At 37.2% G+C, this 27,720-nt stretch overlaps 1 protein-coding gene across 1 annotated transcript; it reads left to right on the forward strand.

Annotated features, from left to right (window-relative positions):
* Positions 1–27,472, forward strand: LOC117316553 (KICSTOR complex protein C12orf66 homolog). The gene is made up of 11 exons (XM_033871195.1): positions 1–124; positions 1,912–2,057; positions 3,306–3,452; positions 3,791–3,975; positions 4,345–4,482; positions 5,709–5,850; positions 6,155–6,250; positions 7,856–7,950; positions 8,939–9,101; positions 26,065–26,166; positions 27,242–27,472. The coding sequence occupies exons 2-11, from the start codon at positions 1,932–1,934 to the stop codon at positions 27,416–27,418; spliced, it is 1,371 nt and encodes a 456-aa protein (XP_033727086.1). The 5' UTR covers positions 1–124; positions 1,912–1,931; the 3' UTR covers positions 27,419–27,472.
* Positions 27,473–27,720: the final 248 nt, after the last annotated feature.

The following is a 27,720-nucleotide window of genomic DNA, read 5'->3' on the forward strand; positions in this document are numbered from 1 at the left end:
CACATTCTTCATAGCACGTCGGTAGTTAGTCGTACCATACCGGAGTCGGTGATGTAGGTCAACTCGTAAACGAAAGTAGATACTCGGAGATGAAGACATTACAGACTCTGACAGAGTGGACATAGTAAGTAGAACACTATTAAGTAGTTTTGTTTAGAGTGCAATCCAAATTAATATGAAATAAATACCATTACACACAGACCAACTTTCTTTCAAATCAGCTAAAAGCTCTGCTCATCAATATTATTGTTTCCCTCCTTAGTGCTAACAGATCTGGCCCTGACACCATGTCTGCTGGCAGGGTCTACTCCTATAACATAAGAGGTCGCTGGTCGGCCCTTTTTCTATCGGATATGATTTTGCCGACTGCAATTTTCTCGCCGTGTAAAACCTCTAACATTGTTGGAGTAGTGAAGTGCCCCTACACCAGACATGGTGTCCAGAGGAAACTCGGGCCACCCGAGATCTACTTATACTCGGTATACTAGTTAATATATGATTAGATCTCTGGTGCTAATACTGTAGCGGAACTAGACCGGGTCGATCATCGGCGACCAGGTAGCTCAATCGGTAGAGCATCTGGCTAGTGTTCGGAGGTACCGGGTTCGAATCCCGGGCATTCGGAGGTCCCGGGTTCGAATCCTGGTCTGGCCGTGCGTTTTTCCACTCCTACTACAATACCACATGACATGATCTTCACAATATGTTGAAGTAATTAGCAGGTCAGACGTCAACTGGTAGAAGTATAGCAGGTTAACATTTGTAAATTTGACCACTTTACAACATAACATGCGGTCGTTTTAAATAGAAATACAAATGTACATCCATGTATAATTTCAGTTGTAATGGAATGCAAAGCTCAACTTTTAATGCCAATGTATGCATGATTCTGCTGAACAATTTGACACCAAATATAGATAGGATATACATGTATATATAGTCACTACGAAGACTATCATTTCATTTAAGTCTGAATCAATAAAGATTCTAAGCTTACCTTGTCCATTGAAAAGATAACGTCAACAACACCATAATGACGTCACAGACGTTTATTTTTGTAGAATTATTTCTCGCGACAATTAGAACCATTTTATTGAAAAGTGTCAGATTGTGGATACTGTCACAATTTGGGTACCATGACCTTAGTAGAGTTTTCAATGATTTACCTCTATTTTTCCCTACTGGGCTCTCAATCAGCCCTTTGGGAGCAACTATATACATGTAACTTTTATGCATTATTGGATCCAGTGATCACTGGGATTTTCTTCACTGAATAAACTCCAGACCAAATTTGATCAAAATCTGTACTGTCAATGTATAATATTGTAATACATGTATTGTAACTACAATATAATATTGTAGCTACAATGTATTTAAAGGATCTACCGATACCTTGATTTTCCATATTGGGCCCCACATGCCCTTCTAGCCCCAAAGGAGCAATCTGCTGCATTCTTCACTTACATTGGATATATCAATGATTAATTCACCCAATAATGTCCCAGACAAAATTAAGTTGTTCAGGACAATCTCTGCCCTTTTGGTCCCAGGGGACTCACACCTCTATTTACAACAGTGTGTCTTGTTTAATTCACCCAGTGATGCTGCAAAGAAAATTTGGAAGATGGAGAAGATTTTATCCTAAAGATTTTATCTTACAAAAACATAAAATAAATGTGAGAATATATTCTTTTTATTTCAGATTTGGTGTAAAAAATACAATGTACCGGTGTAGTATAGTAAAGTGAAATTGAAAATTTTGTTATGAAATATGAAAATTAATATCTTATCATACCAGGGTATATGCTTTTTGTAGCTACATGTACAACACCATAGTAAACTCTGTTTTGGGCAAGCTTTTTATGATGGATGATCCTAATATCCTTTTCTAATTTGTTTTATTTACCTTAGAGTTTGAATGGTGATTGGCCATGGCAACATCTACTTTGGGGCACCTGTCACCTTTGTCCCCATTAGGGGCAAAAGAAGAAACATTTCTGGAGAACTTCTTTAGACTCATCAGTCAGTTCTCCTATGAAAAGGCTCGTGATTTAGCTGTGAGTAATACTCTTTTGTTGACATATGCATTTGAACTGACTGGCCATGGTAGATAAAGTCATTATAAATGAAAACGGTTTCAATCATTGTACTCTTTGGTGAAGTATGTTATGTTTGCCTGCAGTACTCTGTCTATAACGACGATAAATACCAAGGTATTTAACTGATTATAACATTTCAAACAGATTTGAGTGTATTGTTTAGATTCTAATGAGATTTAAACTAAGACAATTTATTTATTACCAGTGGTGTGATAATTTAGATGAAGAAGAAACAAGACAGTGAAACATTACAGTCATGGCTATAGCTATGACCTCATAATGGGCAGATAGTGGGTAGTACTATCAATTAAAACATCTTTCTGGTTTATATTGTAACATTGTTACATACAGAGTGTATATAGACTCCTGATGAAGGGCATCAACTTTGTTTTAACCAGTTTTCAAGTCAATACTGATAAAAATTATCTTTGCATTGATTCTTGACAATTTGCTTCAATTTTTATGAAACATGTTCTTCAGATTGGTAAGTATACATGTGAATTGATTTTGGTATATCGTGACCAGTATTTGATTTATATAAAAAGTTTGTGTGTGACATTTCAGCTAGACTCTGTCATCTTCATCAGATATAAAGTTTTTGTTTTATATAAAATGTGTGACATTTTGATGGCAGTCGGTAACCTTCATCAGATATAAAGTTTTTGTTTGATGAAGGTGAAGTGCCGTCACCAAAATGTCCATATAAAAATCAAAGCTCTTTGTTTCAGGGAACAACCAACCAATTGTTTTCCCATAGACTTTAGTGTTAACGTTTTGGAGTATTTCATTCAAATTCTTGAATTCAATATGACAATTATGATTTATAACAAAAGTTTAGGGTCCTTTAGCTAAAATTTTCTCCAGGGTAGCCATTTTGAAAATGGGTGAATTTCGCAGTAAAAATTCTCAAAAATCTTAAATGTTTACCTGTTAATTATTATTACCTGAACTTTTGGGAAAAAAATCAATCGGACTTACGAAATTTATATCAACATTTCTTATTGATAGTTACCTATCAGGCTACATATCTATTTTCTCACTTCATAACATACTGGCCAATCAGTGGCTGCCAGACATTTTATCCTTGGCTCAACTTTCTATACACAGGGGCTGTTTCAAAAATATATTTTTTCAATTGGTTGGTTGTTCCCTATAGTGAAGAGACTCCCTATTCTGATTAAGGTATATGTTTATTTCTGTAAACAGGACAAAGAGAAAGACAACCACAAGGCTACGTTTGCTTCATCCTGGGGGCTATTTATGTACTCCCTCACCCAGTTTGCTACTGCAGAGAAGGGATACATGTCGCTAGCATTTCTGGAGCACAAAGGTTTCTTCACTCGTTCAAAAGATGTGAGTTTGTTATCTTCCATGAAGGAAATTAAGACCAGTTTATAATGGATTTACTCTGCCATTAGCATCATCATCAGCATCCGTAGCTACGCTGTATGAAATATGGATTTTTCTTTGAAGTCACCTCTTAGTCTTTTGAAGCATAGAAAATGAAAGTACCCCACTTTTTCAGAAAGTTTATTCAATTCATGCAGAAGTATAACATTTTATCTGAAAAAGACTCATTTATATAATACCTCACACAAAATCTGAAAGTAAAATATGATTACAATTATATTATTATAAATATTTTTGATTTGTAAAAATGGTTGACTGTTACAATGTACTTGTTTTTACAGACACTGAAGAGTGTGTACCACTCATTGACACAGGAATTTCGTAAAGTGGAAGAAAATGTGCGTAATCAAGATCAGCTGGTCCACTTTGGACTTCCTCACCCTTCTGTGGAGTTTGAACAGCTGATTGCACACCTGTGCGGTCAGCTCGGTCACTTTGTCCAGGCCAGACAGAAGACAATGGAATTGTATCCTCTCATATTTATAGTTGTTTGTATTTCTGTTGTATAATATACACTATCTTTGAAATGACCATTCCAGGACAGTAAGACTGTCGACATATTCAAGTTAAAATTTCATTTTATTTTACGATTTCAAACTGTCGACATATTCAAGTTAAAATTTCGTTTTATTGACGATTTCAAAAACATTGAATATTCATGAAAATATTACAACCCAGCCTAGCAGTGTCTTTAAACAATGAATATCTATGAATATATGTTACAACATCAACAGCATCTTCAAACAATTAATATTCATGAAAATGTTACAGCGCTAGCAGTGTCTTGAAACCATGAATATTTATAAAGATATGATACAACCTTAACAGTGTTTAGTTACGAACAGTTGAGCACGATGGGTACATACAAGGTTATAAATTACTCAGAACTAATGGTGGCCATGTCCAGAATCGTCCAGACCAACAGTCGTAACTTCCATCACCCACTTCTCAGTCATCTCAAGTCTAAATTCTTGTGAGTTTAAGAGTAAAATTAGATTACCTTTTGTATCTTTATTGATTATTCAACCTTATCAGAACACCTGTCCTTAATGTGCATGTCTACTTTTTTTTTCAATGGAAAGATGATGGTTTTATAGGAGGTGGCAGCATCTGCACAGAGGATTCTGTGCGATAACTCCATTTCCCTTGGTCCAATCAAATTCAAACTGAATGCAGATCTCTCTTACCCAAAGTACTTGTTTGGGACTGCTTTTCATGTCCAAATGTCGGAAGGTCAAGGTCATTGTTACTAAAAATAGAAAATATGTGTCCTTGTCATATATGTAACTCAAGTTACCTTGGGCCAATCAAAGTCAAACTTCATGCAGATCTTTCTTACCACAAGTGCTTGCATGGGATTGGTTTTTAGGTGCCAAGGTCAAAGGTCAAGGTCACTGTTCCTAAATATAGAAAATGTATTTCCTTGTGATTACTCAAGTTCCTTTGGGCCCATCAAACTCAATTTTTATGCAGTTTTTCTTTACCACAAAGGCTTGCAGGGATTTTTTTTACTAGTCCAAATGTCAAGGTTACTATTACTTCTTGTATAAATAGAAAATCTGTTTCGGTGCAATAACTCTTGTAATTATTTTAACTTTCCGTGCAGGCAGCACATCCACTTACATGGAATTCTTGTGTTTTTCTAGGTATATTGTTCACTTACATGTGTATTGTAACATTTAACGTTGAAAAGTCTGACATGCAGTATTTCAGTTAGTTTAAGACTCACTTTTTATAACATGGTTAATAGGTTATATAAGATTTAAGGGAGCTTCATTAGTGAGTTCTGATAGATAATTCTCAAAAATAATTTAAAAAAAAAAAAAAAAATGCTTTTATAATTTTTTTTGTTACTGGCGGCTACTACCCAGGGTAATTATATTAATTACCATCCATAGTTGAGTTTAACAGATTGTTTGCAATGCTTGAAATGATTTTCTTTTAACTTGGGAAGGAAGAAGTGTTCTAGAAGTTTTTCTATAGCAAATTATCTCCCCTTAAATTTTGTTTACTTGTGTCTCGCAAAATGTGTTGTGTGTCAAAATGTTGCTCAAACACTTTTCTCCCCATGTGAATTCTAAAAAGTTGGCAGGTATATATATGGAGTGTTCAAAATCAGCACAATTCCATCTCTTTAGTCGGAGTGTCAAGAAAATGACTTGATTAACTGCAATTTATTTAAGTTGTAATTTTTTCCAGCTATGAATGTGAAATAATGTCACACCTGCTACAGGCCCAGGTATTGATGACAGAGTTACAGTTCCTGCCCTCCCTCCTACAGCTACATCAGGCCCATAGTAAACTAACGACCTGGGGAGCCAGCGCCCACCAGATCAAGGAGGTACGCTCATGTGCCTTTAGCCTCTATAGGCCTAGCAAAAGACGTTTTCTGTAAGATTGGGAGTTTTTCAAAACATATAGGTAGTTAAACTCTATTAATATATTTTCAAGATTATTTCTTAAATGTAGCTGGTAAAAAATGGATAAGTTAGTATTTTTATCAGCTACTGATTACTTACTGGATAATTATATTATTTGTTCTAAAGAAGGAACCGCAGACTCAAACCTTTAATTACACTCGACTGACCGCTGTCCATCAGTTTTCTTGATTAATCCTGTGTACAAAATCTGTTCACATTTTCTAGGTGAAGAAATCAGCATTTGGTGGTTCAAGTAAGCACAACCCCTGGCCAGCCCTCTACAGCTGGATCCTCAAGTACAAACAAGTGTTATTATCAAAGGTAACACGGGCTGAAACTTCAAACTTCAGAATTCTTCAGCCTAACATCAATTAAATTTTCAGAAAAAGCATTACATACTACATGCACATGTATAGAAAATATTTCTTAAAAGAGTTTTCCATAGATTAATTATGAGATTCTACTCTTTGTATGGGAATTTTAAATAAGGAATCCCCAAAGATTAAGGAATGTTTATGAAACTTGAGGCTACTTCTGTAATTAAATGTAAAGTAGGAGGTTGAGAGTCCTTGTATTAGGAAAAGTTGGTTGAGAGTCCTTGTATTGGAGGAAAAGTTGGTTGAGAGTCTTTGTATTGGAGGAAAAGTTGGTTGAGAGTCCTACATTTCTAAAGAAGGAAACGCCGGCCAATTATATTAAAAAGGTCCATCTGCATGTATACATTAAAATTGCTTATATATTAATTTCAAAATGCCTTTCTCCTGTCCCATATGTTTTCCTGGAACAGCCCTTAACACTAAGATGTCAAGAAATGAAATCTGTAATCAATAGTGGAAATAGAGGTAATTTCTTTTAATCGCTACTAGTCATGTATAAAATGATGCAACAAAATAATATTTTTTTCAAACTCCACCAACCCATAGATGTGATTTTAATTTGAACCCACCCTGCCACATGTGATTCATTAAAAAACATATATAGAGGATATCTAACAGTGTCTTCAGTAATACCAAATATATTTCACGAGTGGGGCTAATATTTTGATATTTTTCACGAGTGCGCAGCACGAGTGAAAAATATCAAAATATTAGCCGCACGAGTGAAATATATTTGGTATTACTGAAGATACTGTTAGATATACTGTTTATTACATTTCTTATCAACGAAAACCCTACCCCGTATGCCAACTAGGACTACAGCGATGATTTGTAAACAAAAACAGTAGTTTCCCCTGTCCAGGTGCTGACATATATGTCGGGCTTTCTGATTGGTCAATTATTTTGGTATTTTCTAATCTTTAATTTGATTGGTCAAATCAGCAAAAGTGATATTTTTCACTAGTGAAAAATATGATATTCTTCACTAGTGAAAAATATCACTTTTATAGAATGAATAATTTTTGATATTTCACTGGTAAAAATGTAATAAATGGCAGTCTCCTTGTTTTAAATAGTTAAAATTTAGACGAAGCAATGTATAGCATTGCTACATGTACAAAAATGTACAAATGCATGTGTGAAACTTTAAAGGCTTCTTATACATGCAGATGGAACTTTTTAATATAATTGGCCGGCGTTTCCTTCTTTACAAATTTAGGACTTTCCTTCAATTCAAAGACTCTCAACCAACTTTTCCTCCAATACAATGACTCTCAACCAACTTTTCACAACCTTAGAGAGTCTTGACTTCGTTATTTCTTTAAAGCAGTTTGGATCCCATACTTTAACAATATATAGCATTGTTCGAGATTGACAAATAGAGCTACGTATTAATGAATTGAACTTGAACATTATTTTCACGTTTGGTCAAATTCAACGAGGTGAGTGATACAGGCCCCATGGGCCTCTTGTTTATATGTGTGTGAATGCAATAATTAATTTGATATTGTCTGCCAGCCTTTTAAATCCTTGGTTATATACCTCACAGTTCAGTCTGTACTTCTACGACCTCCTGCAGAAACAAGTTCATCACAGCGAAATAAAAACAGTGACAGCCAGACTTTCAGATGACTTTGTCAGCAAGTGAGTTCACAGTAATGGAAAACCTAAATAGATTAGAAATCACACTAGCTGCTAAATTAGGACTATTTAACTAAGTTATATACCTCATAGAAGGACATCAGAAATCAGTTTAATACATGGCGGGTACGTGCCGGAGAAAACGTGATTTATGGTACTGTTTAAATCCAATCAATAATTTTTCGGTGGTTTTGAAATCATTTTTTAGTTGTGTTTAAATGAAATCATTATTTGATAGTGTTTAAATCAAATCCTATTTTGTTGGTGTTTAATTTCAATAGTTTTTTGGTGGTATTTAGATTAAATCATGTTTTTGGTGGTGACCGTTTGACAATTCTCGAGTCCTCTCGTTTGGTAGATATTTGACTGCCCCTAAGTTAATTAATTGTTAGCTATAGCTATTGTGTGACTAGAGACTAGGAATTATACTAGTTTGGAAAAATATATAATGTAAGAATTTGAAATTAAGCATGGAGGTGATGTGATAGGGCACTAAACTGGAGATGGAAAGATTGATAGTTTCCATGCCAGCACAGATATTGTGGACAGTACACTCCAGTGTGGCCGAGCTGTAAATGAGTGTGTGATGGGTATAGAAATCCTGTGTCCTATCTGATAGTGCGGAATGGTGGCAATGGTTGTATTCTCCCCAGGGATATGAGAAAGTTGATGGCTGGGAGCCTGATAATCCACGAACTATCATTTGTGACCTGCATTGGACCGCTACATGTATATTGTTTCTGTGATAAAGCACTATTGTAGTAATATTAAGAAATTTAGGATTCATAATACGTAAGTGTTTTAATCAGGATGTCAGTCAAGGCAGTTAAGAGTACACTAAATGGTCTTGATAATGTAATTTGGAAGTTTTAAGTTTTCAATTTAATTTAGTGTAAAGAGCTGTTTCGTTGTTGCAGCATGTATTTATTAGACATTTGATAGTCGAGTCTGAACAGTATACAGTTAGTATCAGTTATCTGAATTGTTACAGAATCGTGACATTCCAGAGGAAGTCGGATGCTACACATGTCTCATTAGTCCTGGACACCCAAGGGATCCATCGCTGTAAGGGCTCAGGGTATCACTTCCCCAAAAAATATACTGATGAACCCAAAGGACTGGACAGTTTCCCAGCAATATTTTCATATCCTGTGGTTAGTATAGCATTTCAAAACCTGCGACAGCACATTTTTCATATACAAATATATATATTATCAGAATACTAAAATTACTAGGTAAATATCTATTACAATTTCCGATTGTTTGCTGTACTGAAAACAAGCCTATTCAAGGTACATTGTATATTACAAGTCAATTGTTATTATTGTGTTGCTGAAAATATGCTGTATTAAATTCTGAAAATCATTACCATGCAGTCCTCGATGGACTTTCAATTCAACATATTGGCGGAGATTACATTGACTTCATTTTAAAGCCAATCTAATTAAAAAATAGATGCTCATTCTCACTAACGTTATAAACATGGAATATAGTTAGAATGACCATCAAGATTTTAATTAGATTATTTTAAAGCAGGCACTGAGTTTTATAAGGTCATCCTGACCAAATGGGTCAGGATGACCTATAGCCATCACTTTTCATTTGTTGTCATCCGCTGTTGGTCCTCTGTAAACATTTTCATGTTTTCAACTTCTCCAAAACCCCTGAACCAAATTCAATGAATTTATGTAGAAACCTTCCATGGCCAAAAAGTAATCAGGTTTGTGAATTATGTGAATCCGAACCCCCAGGTGCCTAATAGGGCGGGACCAAAAAGGGTCAAATTTAAAACAAGAGGCCCATGGGGCCTGTATCGCTCACCTGGTTGGATTTGACCAAATGTCGAAATAATGTTCATATTCAATTTGTTTTATTTGTAAAACTCTAACAATACTATATATAGTTACAGTGTGGAAATCCGCACTGCTTTAAAGATTAATGAAGTCCAGACTCTCTAAGGTCTGAAAGACCTCAAGAATTGTTTATAGAACATGCATTGATCACTTTATGACTAGTAGCGATTTAAAGGAATTACCTCTATTTCCCCCACTGGGCCCCACCCCTTTGGCCCCTCCAGGGTCAGAGCCACCATTTATGCAAAATATGTTCCCCTTCTCCCAAGGATGTTTCTGACCAAATTTGGTTCAAATCCATTCATAACTTTATGACTAATAGCAATTCAAAGGAATTACCTCTATTTCCCCCACTGGGCCTGCCCTTTTGTCCCCTCCGGGGTCAGAGGCACCATTTATGCAACATCTCTTTCCCTTCCCCCAAGGATGTTTCTGACCAAATTGGGTTCAAATCCATTCATAACTTTATGACTAGTAGCGATTTAGAGGAATTACCTCTATTTCCCATATTTGGCCCCACCCCTTTGGCCCCTTTAGGATCAGAGTCACCATTTATGCAAAATCTGTTCCCCTTTCCCCAAGGATGTTTCTGACCAAATTGGGTTCAAATCCATTCATAACTTTATGACTAGTAGCGATTTAAAGGAATTACCTCTATTTCCCCTATTGGACCCGCCCCTTTGGCCCTTGGGGGTCAGAGCCACCATTATGCAAAATCTTTTCCCCTTCCCCCAAGGATGTTTCTGACCAAATTGGGTTCAAATCCATTCATAACTTATGACTAGTAGCGATTTAAAGGAATTACCTCTATTTCCCCTATTGGGCCCCGCCCCTTTGGCCCCTCGGGGGTCAGAGCCACCATTTATGCAAAATCTTTTCCCCTTCCCCAAGGATGTTTCTGACCAAATTGGGTTCAAATCCATTCATAACTTTATGACAAGTAGCGATTTAAAGGAATTACTTAAATTTCCCATATTTGGACTCGCCCCTTTGGCCCCTTAAGGGTCAGAGTCACCATTTATGCAAAATCTGTTCCCCTTTCCCCAAGGATGTTTCTGACCAAATTGGGTTCAAATCCATTCATAACTTTATGACTAGTAGCGATTTAAAGGAATTACTTAAATTTCCCATATTTGGACTCGCCCCTTTGGCCCCTTTAGAGTCAGAGTCACCATTTATGCAAAATCTGTTCCCCTTTCCCCAAGGATGTTTCTGACCAAATTGGGTTCAAATCCATTCATAACTTTATGACTATAATAGCAATTCAAAGGAATTACCTCTATTTCCCCCACTGGGCCCGCCCTTTTGTCCCCTCCGGGGTCAGAGCCACCATTTATGCAATATCTCTTTCCCTTCCCCCAAGGATGTTTCTGACCAAATTGGGTTCAAATCCATTCATAACTTTATGACTAGTAGCGATTTAGAGGAATTACCTCTATTTCCCATATTTGGCCCCGCCCCTTTGGCCCCTTTAGGATCAGAGTCACCATTTATGCAAAATCTGTTCCCCTTTCCCCAAGGATGTTTCTGACCAAATTGGGTTCAAATCCATTCATAACTTTATGACTATAATAGCAATTCAAAGGAATTACCTCTATTTCCCCCACTGGGCCCGCCCTTTTGTCCCCTCCGGGGTCAGAGCCACCATTTATGCAATATCTCTTTCCCTTCCCCCAAGGATGTTTCTGACCAAATTGGGTTCAAATCCATTCATAACTTTATGACTAGTAGCGATTTAAAGGAATTACTTAAATTTCCCATATTTGGACTCGCCCCTTTGGCCCCTTTAGAGTCAGAGTCACCATTTATGCAAAATCTGTTCCCCTTTCCCCAAGGATGTTTCTGACCAAATTGGGTTCAAATCCATTCATAACTTTATGACTATAATAGCAATTCAAAGGAATTACCTCTATTTCCCCCACTGGGCCCGCCCTTTTGTCCCCTCCGGGGTCAGAGCCACCATTTATGCAATATCTCTTTCCCTTCCCCCAAGGATGTTTCTGACCAAATTGGGTTCAAATCCATTCATAACTTTATGACTAGTAGCGATTTAGAGGAATTACCTCTATTTCCCATATTTGGCCCCGCCCCTTTGGCCCCTTTAGGATCAGAGTCACCATTTATGCAAAATCTGTTCCCCTTCCCCCAAGGATGTTTCTGACCAAATTGGGTTCAAATCCATTCATAACTTTATGACTAGTAGAATTTAAAGGAATTACCTCTATTTCCCCTATTGAGCCCCGCCCCTTTGGCCCCTCTGGGGTCAGAGCCACCATTTATGCAAAATCTTTTCCCCTTCCCCCAAGGATGTTTCTGACCAAATTGGGTTCAAATCCATTCATAACTTTATGACTAGTAGCGATTTAAAGGAATTACCTCTATTTCCCCCACTGGGCCTGCCCTTTTGTCCCCTCCGGGGTCAGAGGCACCATTTATGCAACATCTCTTTCCCTTCCCCCAAGGATGTTTCTGACCAAATTGGGTTCAAATCCATTCATAACTTTATGACTAGTAGTGATTTAAAGGAATTACTTAAATTTCCCCTATTGGGACCCGCCCCTATGGCCCCGCTGGGGTCAGAGCCACCATTTATGCAAAATCTTTTCCTCTTCCCCCAAGGATGTTTCTGACCAAATTGGGTTCAAATCCATTCATAACTTTATGACTAGTAGCGATTTAGAGGAATTACCTCTATTTCCCATATTTGGCCCTGCCCCTTTGGCCCCTTTAGGGTCAGAGTCACTATTTATGCAAAATCTGTTCCCTTTCCCCAAGGATGTTTCTGACCAAATTGGGTTCAAATCCATTCATAACTTTATGACAAGTAGCGATTTAAAGGAATTACCTCTATTTCCCCTATTGGGCCCCGCCCCTTTGGCCCCTCGGGGGTCAGAGTCACCATTTATGCAAAATCTGTTCCCATTCTGCCAAGGATGTTTCTGGCCAAATTTGGTCAAAATCCATTCATAACTTTATGACTAGTAGAATTTAAAGGAATTACCTCTATTTCCCCTATTGAGCCCCGCCCCTTTGGCCCCTCTGGGGTCAGAGCCACCATTTATGCAAAATCTTTTCCCCTTCCCCCAAGGATGTTTCTGACCAAATTGGGTTCAAATCCATTCATAACTTTATGACTAGTAGCGATTTAAAGGAATTACTTAAATTTCCCATATTTGGACCCGCCCCTTTGGCCCCTTTAGGGTCAGAGTCACCATTTATGCAAAATCTGTTCCCCTTTCCCCAAGGATGTTTCTGACCAAATTGGGTTCAAATCCATTCATAACTTTATGACTAGTAGCGATTTAAAGGAATTACCTCTATTTTCCCCACTGGGCCTGCCCTTTTGTCCCCTCCGGGGTCAGAGGCACCATTTATGCAACATCTCTTTCCCTTCCCCCAAGGATGTTTCTGACCAAATTGGGTTCAAATCCATTCATAACTTTATGACTAGTAGTGATTTAAAGGAATTACTTAAATTTCCCCTATTGGGACCCGCCCCTATGGCCCCGCTGGGGTCAGAGCCACCATTTATGCAAAATCTTTTCCTCTTCCCCCAAGGATGTTTCTGACCAAATTGGGTTCAAATCCATTCATAACTTTATGACTAGTAGCGATTTAGAGGAATTACCTCTATTTCCCATATTTGGCCCTGCCCCTTTGGCCCCTTTAGGGTCAGAGTCACTATTTATGCAAAATCTGTTCCCTTTCCCCAAGGATGTTTCTGACCAAATTGGGTTCAAATCCATTCATAACTTTATGACAAGTAGCGATTTAAAGGAATTACCTCTATTTCCCCTATTGGGCCCCGCCCCTTTGGCCCCTCGGGTCTTCATAGATGGAAGGGTCTCAAGGGTCTTTACCACTAGAAAATCAGAATTTCATGACCCCGGGGTCTCATGTTTCCCCTTTTGGACAGGTAAACTTTACTATAGTTATACCTCAACAACGAAGTTAGGGGGGTATACTGGAATCAGGTTGTCTGTCCGTCCGTCTGTCTGTAGACACATTTTGTCCAGACAACTCCTCCTAAACCGAAGGGCTGATTCCTATGAAACTTCACACAAATATTAATGATCATGTGTAGATGTGCATGCCACTTTCTTTTTTGACACAAACGTAAGTTTGAGTCTATGTCAGCGCTTTTGAGGTGTAGCTGACAAAATCTACGATGCCCTCTGGCGGATACTGCCTTGGCCAATCTAACCGTTGCTTTACAGTAACTCCGTAATGCTATGCAGTAAATATTTGTAAATATCGTAAATATTCACGATAAAAAATGACATATAGTAAAGTTCAGCTATAAAAAAATTACCTTTTGTTTTGTTGACACAAACGTAGACACAAACGTAAGTTTGAGTCTATGTCAGCGCTTTTGAGGGCTCTGGCGGATACTGCTGTTGGCCAATCTAAACGTTGCTTTACAGTAACTCCGTAATGTTATGCAGTAAATATTTGTTTAACTTCACGATAAAAAATGACATACAGTGAAGTTCAGCTATTAAAAAAAATCACCTTTTGTTTTGTTGTATTTTAAAAGCTGACAGGACAATGTTTTTTTTTTTGGCATTTTCGTTCGCTCTGACACAACTTCCACTGCCACTTCACAATCATATTCTATCGCAAAAAAAAAATAGTCCCGTGACTTACGGAGTCAAATGCAACACTGCAGTTTCGTTAGATATATGACAAAACAACAGAACCTCACAAATAGATAGTTTTCAAAGTATTTAATTTAAGTATGTTCTGTCGATGATACGTAAGAATATTTTTCCGCGTTGAACGCATTAGATTTCACGCGGAATGATACAATCGACTTTTCGCTGGCGCCATATTGCTGCTTACCTGTGACCCGGAAGAAAAATCTACTAACATCACGCTGAATTTTCATCATCGACATCTATGTGTTTTTTTTCTTTGGTGGCATGTTACTGAATGGGTTATAATATTGATAAAGTTTCGTCGGAATATCGTTGTTATTTTGTACATTGAAAAATCACTCATCCAGCATCCGATTTTGTCCGCCATCTTTCAGTAATGTAAACAATAATAAAAGAAAGAGTAGGTGATCAAACCACAGGCGTCTGAAGTTCTGACAGTAAACTGAGATATAATACCATAGAAAAAATAAGAGTATCTATTTTTAGCCCACCATCATCAGATGGTGGGCTATTCAAATCGCCCTGCGTCCGTGGTCCGTCGTCCGTCCGTCCGTCCGTCCGTCCGTCCGTCCCTCCCTCCCTCCGTCCGTCCGTCCGTCCGTAAACAATTCTTGTTATCGCTAATCCTCAGAAAGTACTGAAGGGATCTTTCTCAAATTTCATATGTAGGTTCCCCTTGGTGCCTAGTTATGCATATTGCATTTTGGGACCGATCGGAAAACAACATGGCCGACAGGCAGCCATCTTGGATTTTGACCATTGAAGTTTGTTATCGCTATTTCTGAGAAAGTACTGAAGGGATCTTTCTCAAATTTCATATGTAGGTTCCCCTTGGTGCCTAGTTATGCATATTGGATTTTGGGACAGATCGGAAAACAACATGGCCGACAGGCAGCCATCTTGGATTTTGACCATTGAAGTTTGTTATCGCTATTTCTGAGAAAGTACTGAAGGGATCTTTCTCAAATTTCATATGTAGGTTCCCCTTGGTGCCTAGTTATGCATATTGCATTTTGGGACTGATCGGAAAACAACATGGCCGACAGGCAGCCATCTTGGATTTTGACCATTGAAGTTTGTTATCGCTATTTCTGAGAAAGTACTGAAGGGATCTTTCTCAAATTTCATATGTAGGTTCCCCTTCGTGCCTTGTTATGCATATTGCATTTTGGGACCGATCGGAAAACAACCTAGCCGACAGGCAGCCATCTTGGATTTTGACAATTGAAGTTTGTTATCGCTATTTCTGAGAAAGTACTGAAGGGATCTTTCTCAAATTTCATATGTAGGTTCCCCTTGGTGCCTAGTTATGCATATTGCATTTTGAGACCAATCAGAAAACAACATGGCCGACAGGCAGTCATCTTGGATTTTGACAATTGAAGTTTGTTATCGCTAATTCTCAGAAAGCACTGAAGGGATCTTCCTAAAATTTCATATGTAGGTTCCCCTTCGTGCCTAGTTATGCATATTGCATTTTGAGACCAATCGGAAAACAACATGGCCGACAGGCAGCCATCTTGGATTTTGACAATTGAAGTTTGTTATCGCTATTTCTCAGAAAGTACTGAAGGAATCTTTCTCAAATTCCATATATAGGTTCCCCTTGGTGCCTAAATCTTAAATTTTATATATAGGTTTCCCTTGTTTGAAAAGTACTAGAGGTTTCTTCTGAATTTACACAGATTAGTAAGACTTAGAAGAAGAGAAAAGTAGAGAAAAGATCAATCTGACATGGAACCTATGAAGAACATTCAATGGTGGGCGCCAAGATCCCTCTGGGATCTCTTGTTTTATAGTAGATACTCTTATTTTTTCTATGGAATTATATCTCAGTTTACTGTCAGAACTTCAGACGCCTGTGATCAAACCCAACTTTGAATGTCATTTTCTCACTGAAATATTAACTTGCATGTGATTGATGTAGTCTGCAGATGGTTAGATTATATAGATGTTGTTTTACGAAAGAAAAAAAGTTGTCTATCCATCATGACAATATCACAACAACGGCAGTCGAGTACCATACGCATGTTTGCAAATAAAAAGTTAAATAAATTCTCACTGAATAGGGTTTCGAAATGTCAAATGGACTTGTGAATATTAATATTGACTTCGGATCTATTGATTATATCCTACGTAATGCACATGAAGTTTTTCGTTTACAGAACGCGTACCGCATTAACGTGGCTGTCTGCATGCAGATGTAGACGTCACTGAAAATTTCATCTCTAATTATAGCGACTGATTCTTTTTTTCTAATATTCGTGATGGTTTAAACAAAAATAGAAAATGATCTATCATTATCATTTGAAATATTACATAACAGTCGAAGCATATTATAAAAAAGAAAGGGGTCTACGATGTACATCTACATAGACCTTTATTATGTTTGGTGGTGTTTTGAACGCTTCAGGGACGGTTAAAGGGCAGTAACTCTTTAGAAAACACCATTTTTCATGGAAATGTACTGATTGCTAAATTTAACCAGAGATATTTAAAGGCAGTGGAAATGTTATATTCCTACATCTGCGGTTTTTTCTGTCTTAAATCATTTCAGCTTCTGAATTAAATTAACCTTTAAACTAATGCACAGTAAAGTATTGATAAATCAATGCAAATAATTTATTATCACTTAGATTTATTATTATTATTTAATCTTTTTTTCTTTACAACACTAGTACATATTATTTGAGAAGAACAGCAAAAATTACTAAGTTCATTATTCTTCTAAACAACAAAAATTTGTAAAACTTTTTTGTGTTGTGCATATATCCTATTGTGAAATAACTTGGCATGACTAAAGATAATAGTATTGTCTTGATGACTGTTACATACTATGTCATAGGTTGAGTTAAATAATTAAATTCTTCTTGTCAATTATGGTAAATGGTGAAAACACATTTTTTTCATTTAAATTGTTAAGTCGGTTTAATGTTCAAATTCAGATTAATCTAATTAAAGCAACTATTAATAATGTATATATGTGTTAACTTTTCTGACAAAGTCTTCAAGTAACCTGATTATATTTGACAGAGAATCAAAATAAGTAATTTTGTTGTTAAGAATAGTGGGCTTAGCCATTTACAACTGTTTAGATGCTACTTAATAAGGTTTGATTTTTAACATTTTGGCAAATTTATCTTATCAATATCCAATTTAGTTTTAAAGATAAGCAGTACTTCCATTTTTATGAAAATAAAAATTACTTCAGTGTTCTAATAATTTAAACACATGAACAATTGAAAGAAATACATTTGTATGAAAAGCATTCATAATGGACTTTGAAGAATGCTACTACATGTACAGTTCATCCAGTTTGGGCATTCGAACTACATTTTCATCTGACAGATGCTGCAGATTAAAAAAAAACCTCTGATTTTGAAATCGATGATATCAATACATATAGCTACATTCACATCTCACTAACATTAATTAACATGATATATATACCATACATACATATATATATGTATCATGCAGTTACAGTTATGTATATGGTACATATACTATTGCGGAGAATATTTGATGCAATGTACATAAGTGAAAAACAAAATTCCACTTCAAATTGATTTGAACTGTACATGTGAATGAATGTGTTTTTGTTGTATAGATGATTTGTAGCTACACAGTATGGAGTGTAAACATATAACGTAGAGTGCTATATGAAAATCATGTTCACTCTTAAGAAACTGTCTCAAGTCTGAGCTGATATGAGCATGTAATTCTAAGTTTTGAATATAGTGCTTAGTTTAATGTGCCCGTCGTGATGGTATACCCTGCCCTGTCTACATCCGCATTCTACGCTTCCAGAGTCTGTTTATCAGACCCAGGTGTTTTTAACCCACCATCATCAGATGGTGGGCTATTCAAATCGCCCTGCGTCAGTGGTCCGTCCGTCCCTCCATCCGTAAACAATTCTTGTTATCGCTATTTCTCAAAGTACTGAAGGGATCTTCTAAAATTTCATAGGTTTCTAGTTATGCATATTGCATTTTGAGACCAATCGGAAAACAATATGGCCGACAGGCAGCCATCTTAGGTTTTGACAATTGAAGTTTGTTATTGCTATTTCTCAGAAAGCACTGAATTGATCTTTCTCAAATTTCATATGTAGGTTCCTCTTGGTGCTAACGTTAGTTATGCATATTGCATTTTGAGACCAATCGGAAAACAATAAGGCCGATAGGCAGCCATCTTTGATTTTGTCAATTGAAGTTTGTTATCACTATTTCTCAGAAAGTGTTGACGGGATCTTTTTCAAATTTCATAAGTAGGTTCCCCTCGGTGCCTAGTTATGCATATTGCGTTTTGAGACTAATCGGAAAACAACATGGCCGACAGGCAGCCATCTTGGATTTGGACAATTGAAGTTTGTTATCGCAATTTCTCAAAAAGTGCTGAAGGGATCTTTCTAAAATTTGATATGTAGGTTTCCCTTGGTGGGTGGTTATGCATAATGCATTTTGAGACCAATCGGAAAACAATATGGCCGACAGGCAGCCATCTTAGGTTTTGACAATTGAAGTTTGTTATTGCTATTTCTCAGAAAGCACTGAATTGATCTTTCTCAAATTTCATATGTAGGTTCCTCTTGGTGCTTACATTAATTATGCATATTGCATTTTGAGACCAATCGGAAAACAATATGGCCGACAGGCAGCCATCTTGGATTTGGACAATTGAAGTTTGTTATCACTATTTCTCAGAAAGTGCTGAAGGGATCTTTCTCAAATTTTATATGTAGGTTCCCCTCGGTGCCTAGTTATGGATATTGCATTTTGAGACTAATCGGAAAACAACATGGCCGACAGGCAGCCATATTGTATTTTGACAATTGAAGTTTGTTATCGCTATTTTACAGAAGGCACTGAAGGGATAGAACAATCTGCCACAAAATATCATTCAAAACCTTGACATAACATCATTCAAACCAGGGCTCGCACACACGATAAAATCCTAAAACAATCACACAAATGTTTTTAACCTGAGCTCTCTCTTATCTAAAAGCTGGTAGCTAGATGGGGCGCTACATCAAATGTATAAATATTTTTTCAAATGCTAATGATAATGATAATTTGTGAAGCGCTTATAGGCATGGGATCCTCAAAAGTTTGAAAAGAAAGGCCTCATTAATTTTACAGGTAATCTAGGACCTTCATATTACATCTACAACTACGTATACATTAACCCATTGAAGATGTCAAATAAGATTACCCGAGTACCTATTCTGAAAATTAGCTGCCAAGACGCACTTGCAATCAAAAGTAGATATGAATTTCTTTTCTTGCCAATATTTTGTCCTAGTCCTAATCAGGTATTGGTGATGTTCCATACAAAGTTGACCATGTCCCCACTAAACAAAAGCAGTTAAAATAATTTGTTTTCGTTTGTGTCTTCAGTACTTTCAGTACTTTGATCTCAAAACTATGGTTGCTATGGCAACTGGTCACTATAAACAGGTTTTTTGATAAGAACCATAACTTTATGTTTGTCCGGTCGACAACTCCTCCTAAACCGAAGGGTCAATTTCAATGAAACTTCACACAAATATAGAGGACCATGTGTAGGTTTGCATGCCACTTTCTTAATCTCAAAATTATGGTTGCTATGGCAACTGGTCACTATAAACAGGTTTCCAATAAGAACCATAACTTTATGTTTGTCCGGTCGACAACTTCTCCTAAACCGAAGGGCTAATTTCAATGAAACTTCACACAAATATAGGGGACCATGTGTAGATGTGCATGCCACTTTCTTTTTCTCAAAATCATGGTTGCTATGGCAACTGGTCACTAAAAATAGGTTTTCCGATAAGAACCATAACTTTAAGTTTGTCCAGACAACTCCTCCTAAACCGAAAGACCGATTCCAATAAAACTTCACACAAATATTAATGATCAAGTGTAGATGTGCATCTCACTTTCTTATTCTCAAAAATATGGTTGCTGTGGTAACTGGTCACTGTAAAAAGGGTTTTAATGTCCAGAAAACTCTTCCAAAACCTGTGGACTGATTTTAACAAATTTCAGAAATATCGGCATGCACAGGTTATCTTAGTAAGCCTCTAATTAACAGTTCCAATTCACCATTGACTTGTGCAGATTGCGGGGGTATTAGTCAGCCATCCTGGCGACAGTTCTAGTTTATATAGGGAAATCACATTTTCAAGGACCATTTGTCTTATTTGTATTGAAAATAATAAATATCTGATTATCATAAAACTTAAATTAGTTTTTAGCCCACCATCATCAGATGGTGGGCTGTTCAAATCGCCCTGCGTCAGTGGTCCGTCGTCCCTCCGTCCGTCCCTCCGTCGTCTGTCCCTCCGTCCGTAAACAATTTTTAGCTCACCTGCCCGAAGGGCAAGTGAGCTTATGCCGTGGCGCGGCGTCCGTCGTCCGTCCGTCGTCAACTTTCCATTCAAGCAACTTCTTCTCAATAACCAAAAGGCCTAGAGACCTAATATTGGGCCTGTAGCATGCTGGGGTGAAGGGCTACCAAGTTTGTTCAAATGAATGACCTTGACCTTCATTCAAGGTCACAGGAGTCGAAAAGGCTAAAATCTTCAAACGACTTCTTCTCAACAACCAACAGTCCCAGGGAGTTGATATTGGGTCTGTAGCATGCTGGGGTAAAGGGCTACCAAGTTTGTTCAAATGAATGACCTTGACTTTCATTCAAGGTCACAGGAGTCAAAAAGGCTAAAAAAAAATTAGACGACTTCTTCTAAATAGCCAAAAGACCCAGGGACTTGATATTGGGTCTGTAGCATGCTGGGGTGAAGGGCTCCCAAGTTTGTTCAAATGAATGACCTTGACCTTCATTCAAGGTCACAGGAGTCAAAAAGGCTAAAATCTTTAAACGACTTCTTCTCAATAACCAAGAGTCCCAGAGACTTGATATTGGGTCTGTAGCATGCTGGGGTGAAGGACTACCAAGTTTGTTCAAATGAATGACCTTGACTTTCATTCAAGGTCACAGGAGTCAAAAAGGCTAAAATCTTTAAACGACTTCTTCTCAATAACCAAGAGTCCCAGGGACTTGATATTGGGTCTGTAGCATGCTGGGGTGAAGGGCTACCAAGTTTGTTCAAATGAATGACCTTGACTTTCATTCAAGGTCACAGGGGTCAAAAAGGCTAAAATCTTTAAACGACTTCTTCTCAATAACCAAGAGTCCCAGGGAGTTGATATTGGGTCTGTAGCATGCTGGGGTGAAGGGCTACCAAGTTTGTTCAAATGAATGACCTTGACCGTCATTCAAGGTCACAGGAGTCAAAAAGGCTAAAATCTTTAAACGACTTCTTCTCAATAACCAAGAGTCCCAGAGGCCTAATATTTGGCCTGTAGCATGCTGGGGTGAAGGGCTCCCAAGTTTGTTCAAATGAATGACCTTGACTTTCATTCAAGGTCACAGGAGTCAAAAAGGCTAAAATCTTTAAACGACTTCTTCTCAATAACCAAGAGTCCCAGAGACCTAATATTTGGCCTGTAGCATGCTGGGGTGAAGGGCTACCAAGTTTGTTCAAATGAATGACCTTGACCTTCATTCAAGGTCACAGGGGTCAAAAAGGCTAAAATATTCAAACGACTTCTTCTCAATAACCAACAGTCCCAGGGAGTTGATATTGGGTCTGTAGCATGCTGGGATGAAGGGCTACCTAGTTTGTTCAAATGAATGGCCTTGACCTTCATTCAAGGTCACAGGGGCCAAAAAGGCTAAAATCTTTAAACGACTTCTCGATAACCAACAGTCCCAGAGACCTAATATTTGGCCTGTAGCATGCTGGGGTAAAGAGCTACCAAGTTTGTTCAAATGAATGACCTTGACTTTCATTCAAGGTCACAGGAGTCAAAAAGGCTAAAATCTTTAAACGACTTCTTCTCAATAACCAAGAGTCCCAGAGACCTAATATTTGGCCTGTAGCATGCTGGGGTGAAGGGCTACCAAGTTTGTTCAAATGAATGACCTTGACCTTCATTCAAGGTCACAGGGGTCAAAAAGGCTAAAATCTTCAAACGACTTCTTCTCAATAACCAAGAGTCCCAGAGACCTAATATTTGGCCTGTAGCATGCTGGGGTGAAGGGCTACCAAGTTTGTTCAAATGAATGACCTTGACTTTCATTCAAGGTCACAGGAGTCAAAAAGGCTAAACCTTTAAACGACTTCTTCTCAATAACCAAGAGTCCCAGGGAGTTGATATTGGGTCTGTAGCATGCTGGGGTGAAGGGCTACCAAATGCAAGTTTGTTCAAATGAATGACCTTGACCTTCATTCAAGGTCACGTCGATCAAGTATGCTTAAATCTTTGAATGACTTTTAGTGAAAAGCCAAAGTGCAGAGAGACATTATATTGGTCCTGTAGCATGCTTTCAAATAACTGCAGGATCCATATATGAAAAGATCACTGCATTGCAGGTGAGCGATTTGGGCCCATTGGGCCCTTGTTGTTATCGCTATTTCTCAGAAAGTACTGAAGGGATCTTTCTCAAATTTCATATGTAGGTTCCCCTTGGTGCCTAGTTATGCATATTGCGTTTTGAGACCAATCGGATAACAACATGGCCGACAGGCAGCCATCTTGGATTTTGACAATTGAAGTTTGTTATCACTATTTCTGAGAAAGAACTGAATGGATCTTTCTGAAATTTCATATATAGGTTTCCCTTGGTGCCTAGTTATGCATATTGCGTTTTGAGACCAATCCGAAAACAACATGGCCGACAGGCAGCCATCTTGGATTTTGACAATTGAAGTTTGTTATCGCTATTTCTCAGAAAGTACTGAAGGGATCTTTCTCAAATTTCATATGTAGGTTTCCCTTGGTGCCTAGTGATGCATATTGCGTTTTGAGACCAATCGGATAACAACATGGCCGACAGGCAGCCATCTTGGATTTTGACAATTGAAGTTTGTTATCGCTATTTCTGAGAAAGTACTGAAGGGATCTTTCTCAAATTTCATATGAAGGTTCCCCTTGCTGCCTAGTTATGCATATTGCGTTTTGAGACCGATCGGATAACAACATGGCCGACAGGCAGCCATCTTGGATTTTGACAATTGAAGTTTGTTATCACTATTTCTGAGAAAGAACTGAATGGATCTTTCTGAAATTTCATATGTAGGTTTCCCTTGGTACCTAGTTATGCATATTGCGTTTTGAGACCAATCCGAAAACAACATGGCCGACAGGCAGCCATCTTGGATTTTGACAATTGAAGTTTGTTATCGCTATTTCTGAGAATGTACTGAATGGATCTTTCTCAAATTGGATATGTAAGTTTCTCTTGGTGCCTTGTTATGCATGTTGTGTTTTGAGACCAATCTGAAAACAACATGGCCGACAGGCAGCCATCTTGGATTTTGACAATTTAAGTTTGTTATCACTATTTCTGAGAAAGTACTGAATGGATCTTTCTGAAATTTCATATGTAGGTTTCCCTTGGTGCCTAGTTATGCATATTGCGTTTTGAGACCAATCCGAAAACAACATGGCCGACAGGCAGCCATCTTGGATTTTGACAATTGAAGTTTGTTATCGCTATTTCTGAGAATGTACTGAATGGATCTTTCTCAAATTGCATATGTAAGTTTCCCTTGGTGCCTAGATATGCAAGTTGTGTTTTGAGACCAATCTGAAAACAACATGGCCGACAGGCAGCCATCTTGGATTTTGACAATTTAAGTTTGTTTTCACTATTTCTGAGAAAGTACTGAATGGATCTTTCTGAAATTTCATATGTAGGTTTCCCTTGGTGCCTAGTTATGCATATTGCGTTTTGAGACCAATCAGAAAACAACATGGCCGACAGGCCGCCATCTTGGATTTTGACAATTGAAGTTTGTTATCTCTATTTCTCAAAGTACTGAATGGATCTTTCTCAAATTTCATAAGTAGGTTCCCCTTGGTCCCTTGTATTGCATTTTTGGACCAGTCTGTCCTGAAAACAACCTGGCAAACAAACAGCCATTATCGTTAAATCTCAAATTTCTTATATAGCTAGGATTCCCTTGTTTGAAAAGTACTGGAGGGATGTCTCAATTTGCACAGATTAGTAAAATGAAGGGAAAAGTAGAGAAAAGATCAATCTGACATGGAACCTATGAAGATCATTCAATGGTGGGCGCCAAGATCCCTCTGGGATCTCTTGTTAAACTTAGGAACAGGATTCAATGTATGAAGGGTTTAGCCAAATTTGTGATAGGGTTTGGTAATTGCGGATGAAAAGAGAAGTCATGCTAAATCAGTTTACTTTATCCCATAATACATGTTCAATAAAACATCTGACTTCTGTATAAGGCTTTACTTTTTTCTTCAAGTTTCAAGCAATACATTATGGCTCAAAAGAAATAATCATTCTGTCAAGCTATAAGTTTACTCCTTACCTACAATATGTCAGGAAAGCAGAAGATATAAATTCCTTGAATTTGCTTGTTTAGCCATCTATAATATTTAAATTAAAATTGCAAACTGCGATGAAAGTTAGATGACTGTTAAGACCCTTTGGCCTCTTGTTTATTTTTCCTAAACTTTATTTTGGCACACTCAAATGTTAGCACATCACTGAATTTAAACCAAGAAGCACAATAATGAATTAACCCCCAGTACTGGACGTAGAAAACAATGCAAAGAAGCAATTAGCACATAGATAATTTAGTGGAATGCCTACAACATGAAAAGCACATAATAATTATGTATACAGTATTTCATGGAACCACTTGAAAATGTTTAGAAGTAAATCAGTTCATGGCAAAAGTTCATTGATTACTGTATGTGTATAAAACAATGAACACATTCTGTACATGTGAGTTATTCCACTTTGGTGAATTTCTTCCCTTGATACAGGTACATATACATATTCATTTACCTGACTTTGCTATAGGACAGTCAGGTACAGGTGGAGTTATTCCCTTTACTTTGGTGAATTACTTGCCTTGTTACAAGTATGTTATAATTCTTTAACTTGACTTTGCTTTAAGTTCTCGCACAACTAATTCAGCCGATCAGCTGGTGTTTCACCTGAACCAAGTCCCTGAAGAAAATGTGTTTCTTGGGTTTGTAGCTATTTCTTGAGTAAATAATACAAACAGTGGGTACTTTCTATATACGAGAATAAAGAGTAGGGTGTTGAGATTTTAAAAATCCAAAATACACACTTCTGGTATAAAAAGAAAGATGTAGGATTCCAGGTGTTAAAAGGTGGGAATTCCCCAAGTGGGGGTTCCCCTGTCCACTGTAAATATCAGGGTTACTGTCTTCCAAGTACTGGTGTGCTCTTAAATGCTATTAAACCTATCCAATAACATCATTTTTCTTCAGAAAAGTAAGGTACAGGTGGAGTTATTCCCCTTACTTTAGTGATTTACTTCCCTTTGTTACAGGTATACATGTTCTTTTACCTGACTTTGCTATAGGACATAAGGTGGAGTTATTCCCCTTACTTTAGTGAATAACCTGACCTGTTACATGTACAGGTATGTTATAATTCTTTTACCTGACTTTGCTTTAGACAGGTACAGGTGGAGTTATTCCCCTTACTTTGGTGAATTACTTCCCCTGTTACAGGTACAGTATGTAATAATTTCTTATGCTACTTTTCTATAGGACAGACAGGTACAGAGCCACTGGCATAATATTGTGATGCTGATCAACAACAGGGCGAGTGACCACCATATTTACGACAAGATCACATGTATATATGATAAGGTAAAGCCATTAATGTATTTGGGGATGAAATAGTAGATATTAATTTAATTTTATGTGTTTTGAGACTCAATATCTGGAGGGCTGAGCCGGCCTTGGGTCAGTTGGTGATACATGTAGCAGTTTGAGAACTAAAAAAAGAATCATAAGGAAATGGGATCTCTTTGGCAACTGCCTCTCAAATAGAAATCTAGTAAAAATACAATAACCTTTCATTTAAATGATTGCAATTACAAAATATGTCTGTTTGGAGTTTTGTTAATTCTTTCTGGAAATACATTGTACTCGGCAGGTTCTATCTTTGATTTTAAGCGCTAATATCTATGGAGTATAATTATATCAGTTTGAAATTTACTTCGTGTTATTTGTCATTTATTAACAAATATACACATACACATGTATAATGTAGGTTGTGTCCCTGCCTCTGCGATCAGTTACAACAACAGGGACCAATTCAGGTTTATTTTGTTGTCTTTGATGGGTACATTCCCCACCACAAAATTGGACCAAAATTACCCTTTTCCAGCTTTAAATTCCCCTTTTCCTCACTAAATATATTTTCAGTATTACTTATCACAATTTTCCCCTTATTATCCTTATAAACTCTATATTTTATATGCTTTTTGTGTAATGCAAATAATGTCACCAAATGCTCCCAGAATGTACATGGTATTTTACATCTTTTCATAAAACATTCCAGTGTGGTATGTCCTCAGCCCTGGACTCCCCTAATAGTGTTGAATTGGTTTAATTCACACACCGTTAGCTTAGACTCTGATTGCTCAGTTGCTATCACTATATATTCCCTTCTATTTCTACAGTGGGCATCTTCCCCTAAAACCTATTTTATTGCAAGAAACAATTTATGGTGATAATATGATCAAAGGACAGACAATTCCAGCTAATCATTTGTGTTCATGCTCAAGAGTATTTAAAAACAAGAAAACAATTTCGAAAGTAAATCTTAAAAAAGCAAAAAAAATAAATATACATTATAACTGATTTCCAAATGAATAATAAACATGTACATGTCTGTTTTTAAGAATTATACAACAGTATATACTATTTTACATTTCAGACAGCCCAAAGCACATACTTCATTACCCAGGTTGACGTAAGGGTAACATTTGTTGTCATATTTGAGTGCAAGAAGTCGGAGAAAGACACTTTTGTGAATAATTTCATGGTAGATCTACGGACAAATTTAAATTGTGCAAGACTGTTTACTGCTCTGAAACCAGGAGTGCGTGGATGAATCAACATTATCAATGTATGTAACAGATCATTAAAGTAACATGTTCCAAACACACCTGCCTGTGTAATCATTTTTACTTGACAAGCTATTATGATAGAAATTATGTGGTATGGATACAAGCAAAATATACATCTGATGTGATATGGATACAAAGAAATTATGTGGTATGGATACAAGCAAAATATACATCTGATGTGATATGGATACAAACAAAACATACATCTGATGTGATATGGATACAAACTAAACATACATCTGATGTGGTATGGATACAAGCAAAACATACATCTCTATATCCAGAT

The sequence above is a fragment of the Pecten maximus genome, chromosome 18 (genome assembly GCF_902652985.1).
Source record: "Pecten maximus chromosome 18, xPecMax1.1, whole genome shotgun sequence".
NCBI lineage: Eukaryota > Metazoa > Mollusca > Bivalvia > Pectinida > Pectinidae > Pecten > Pecten maximus.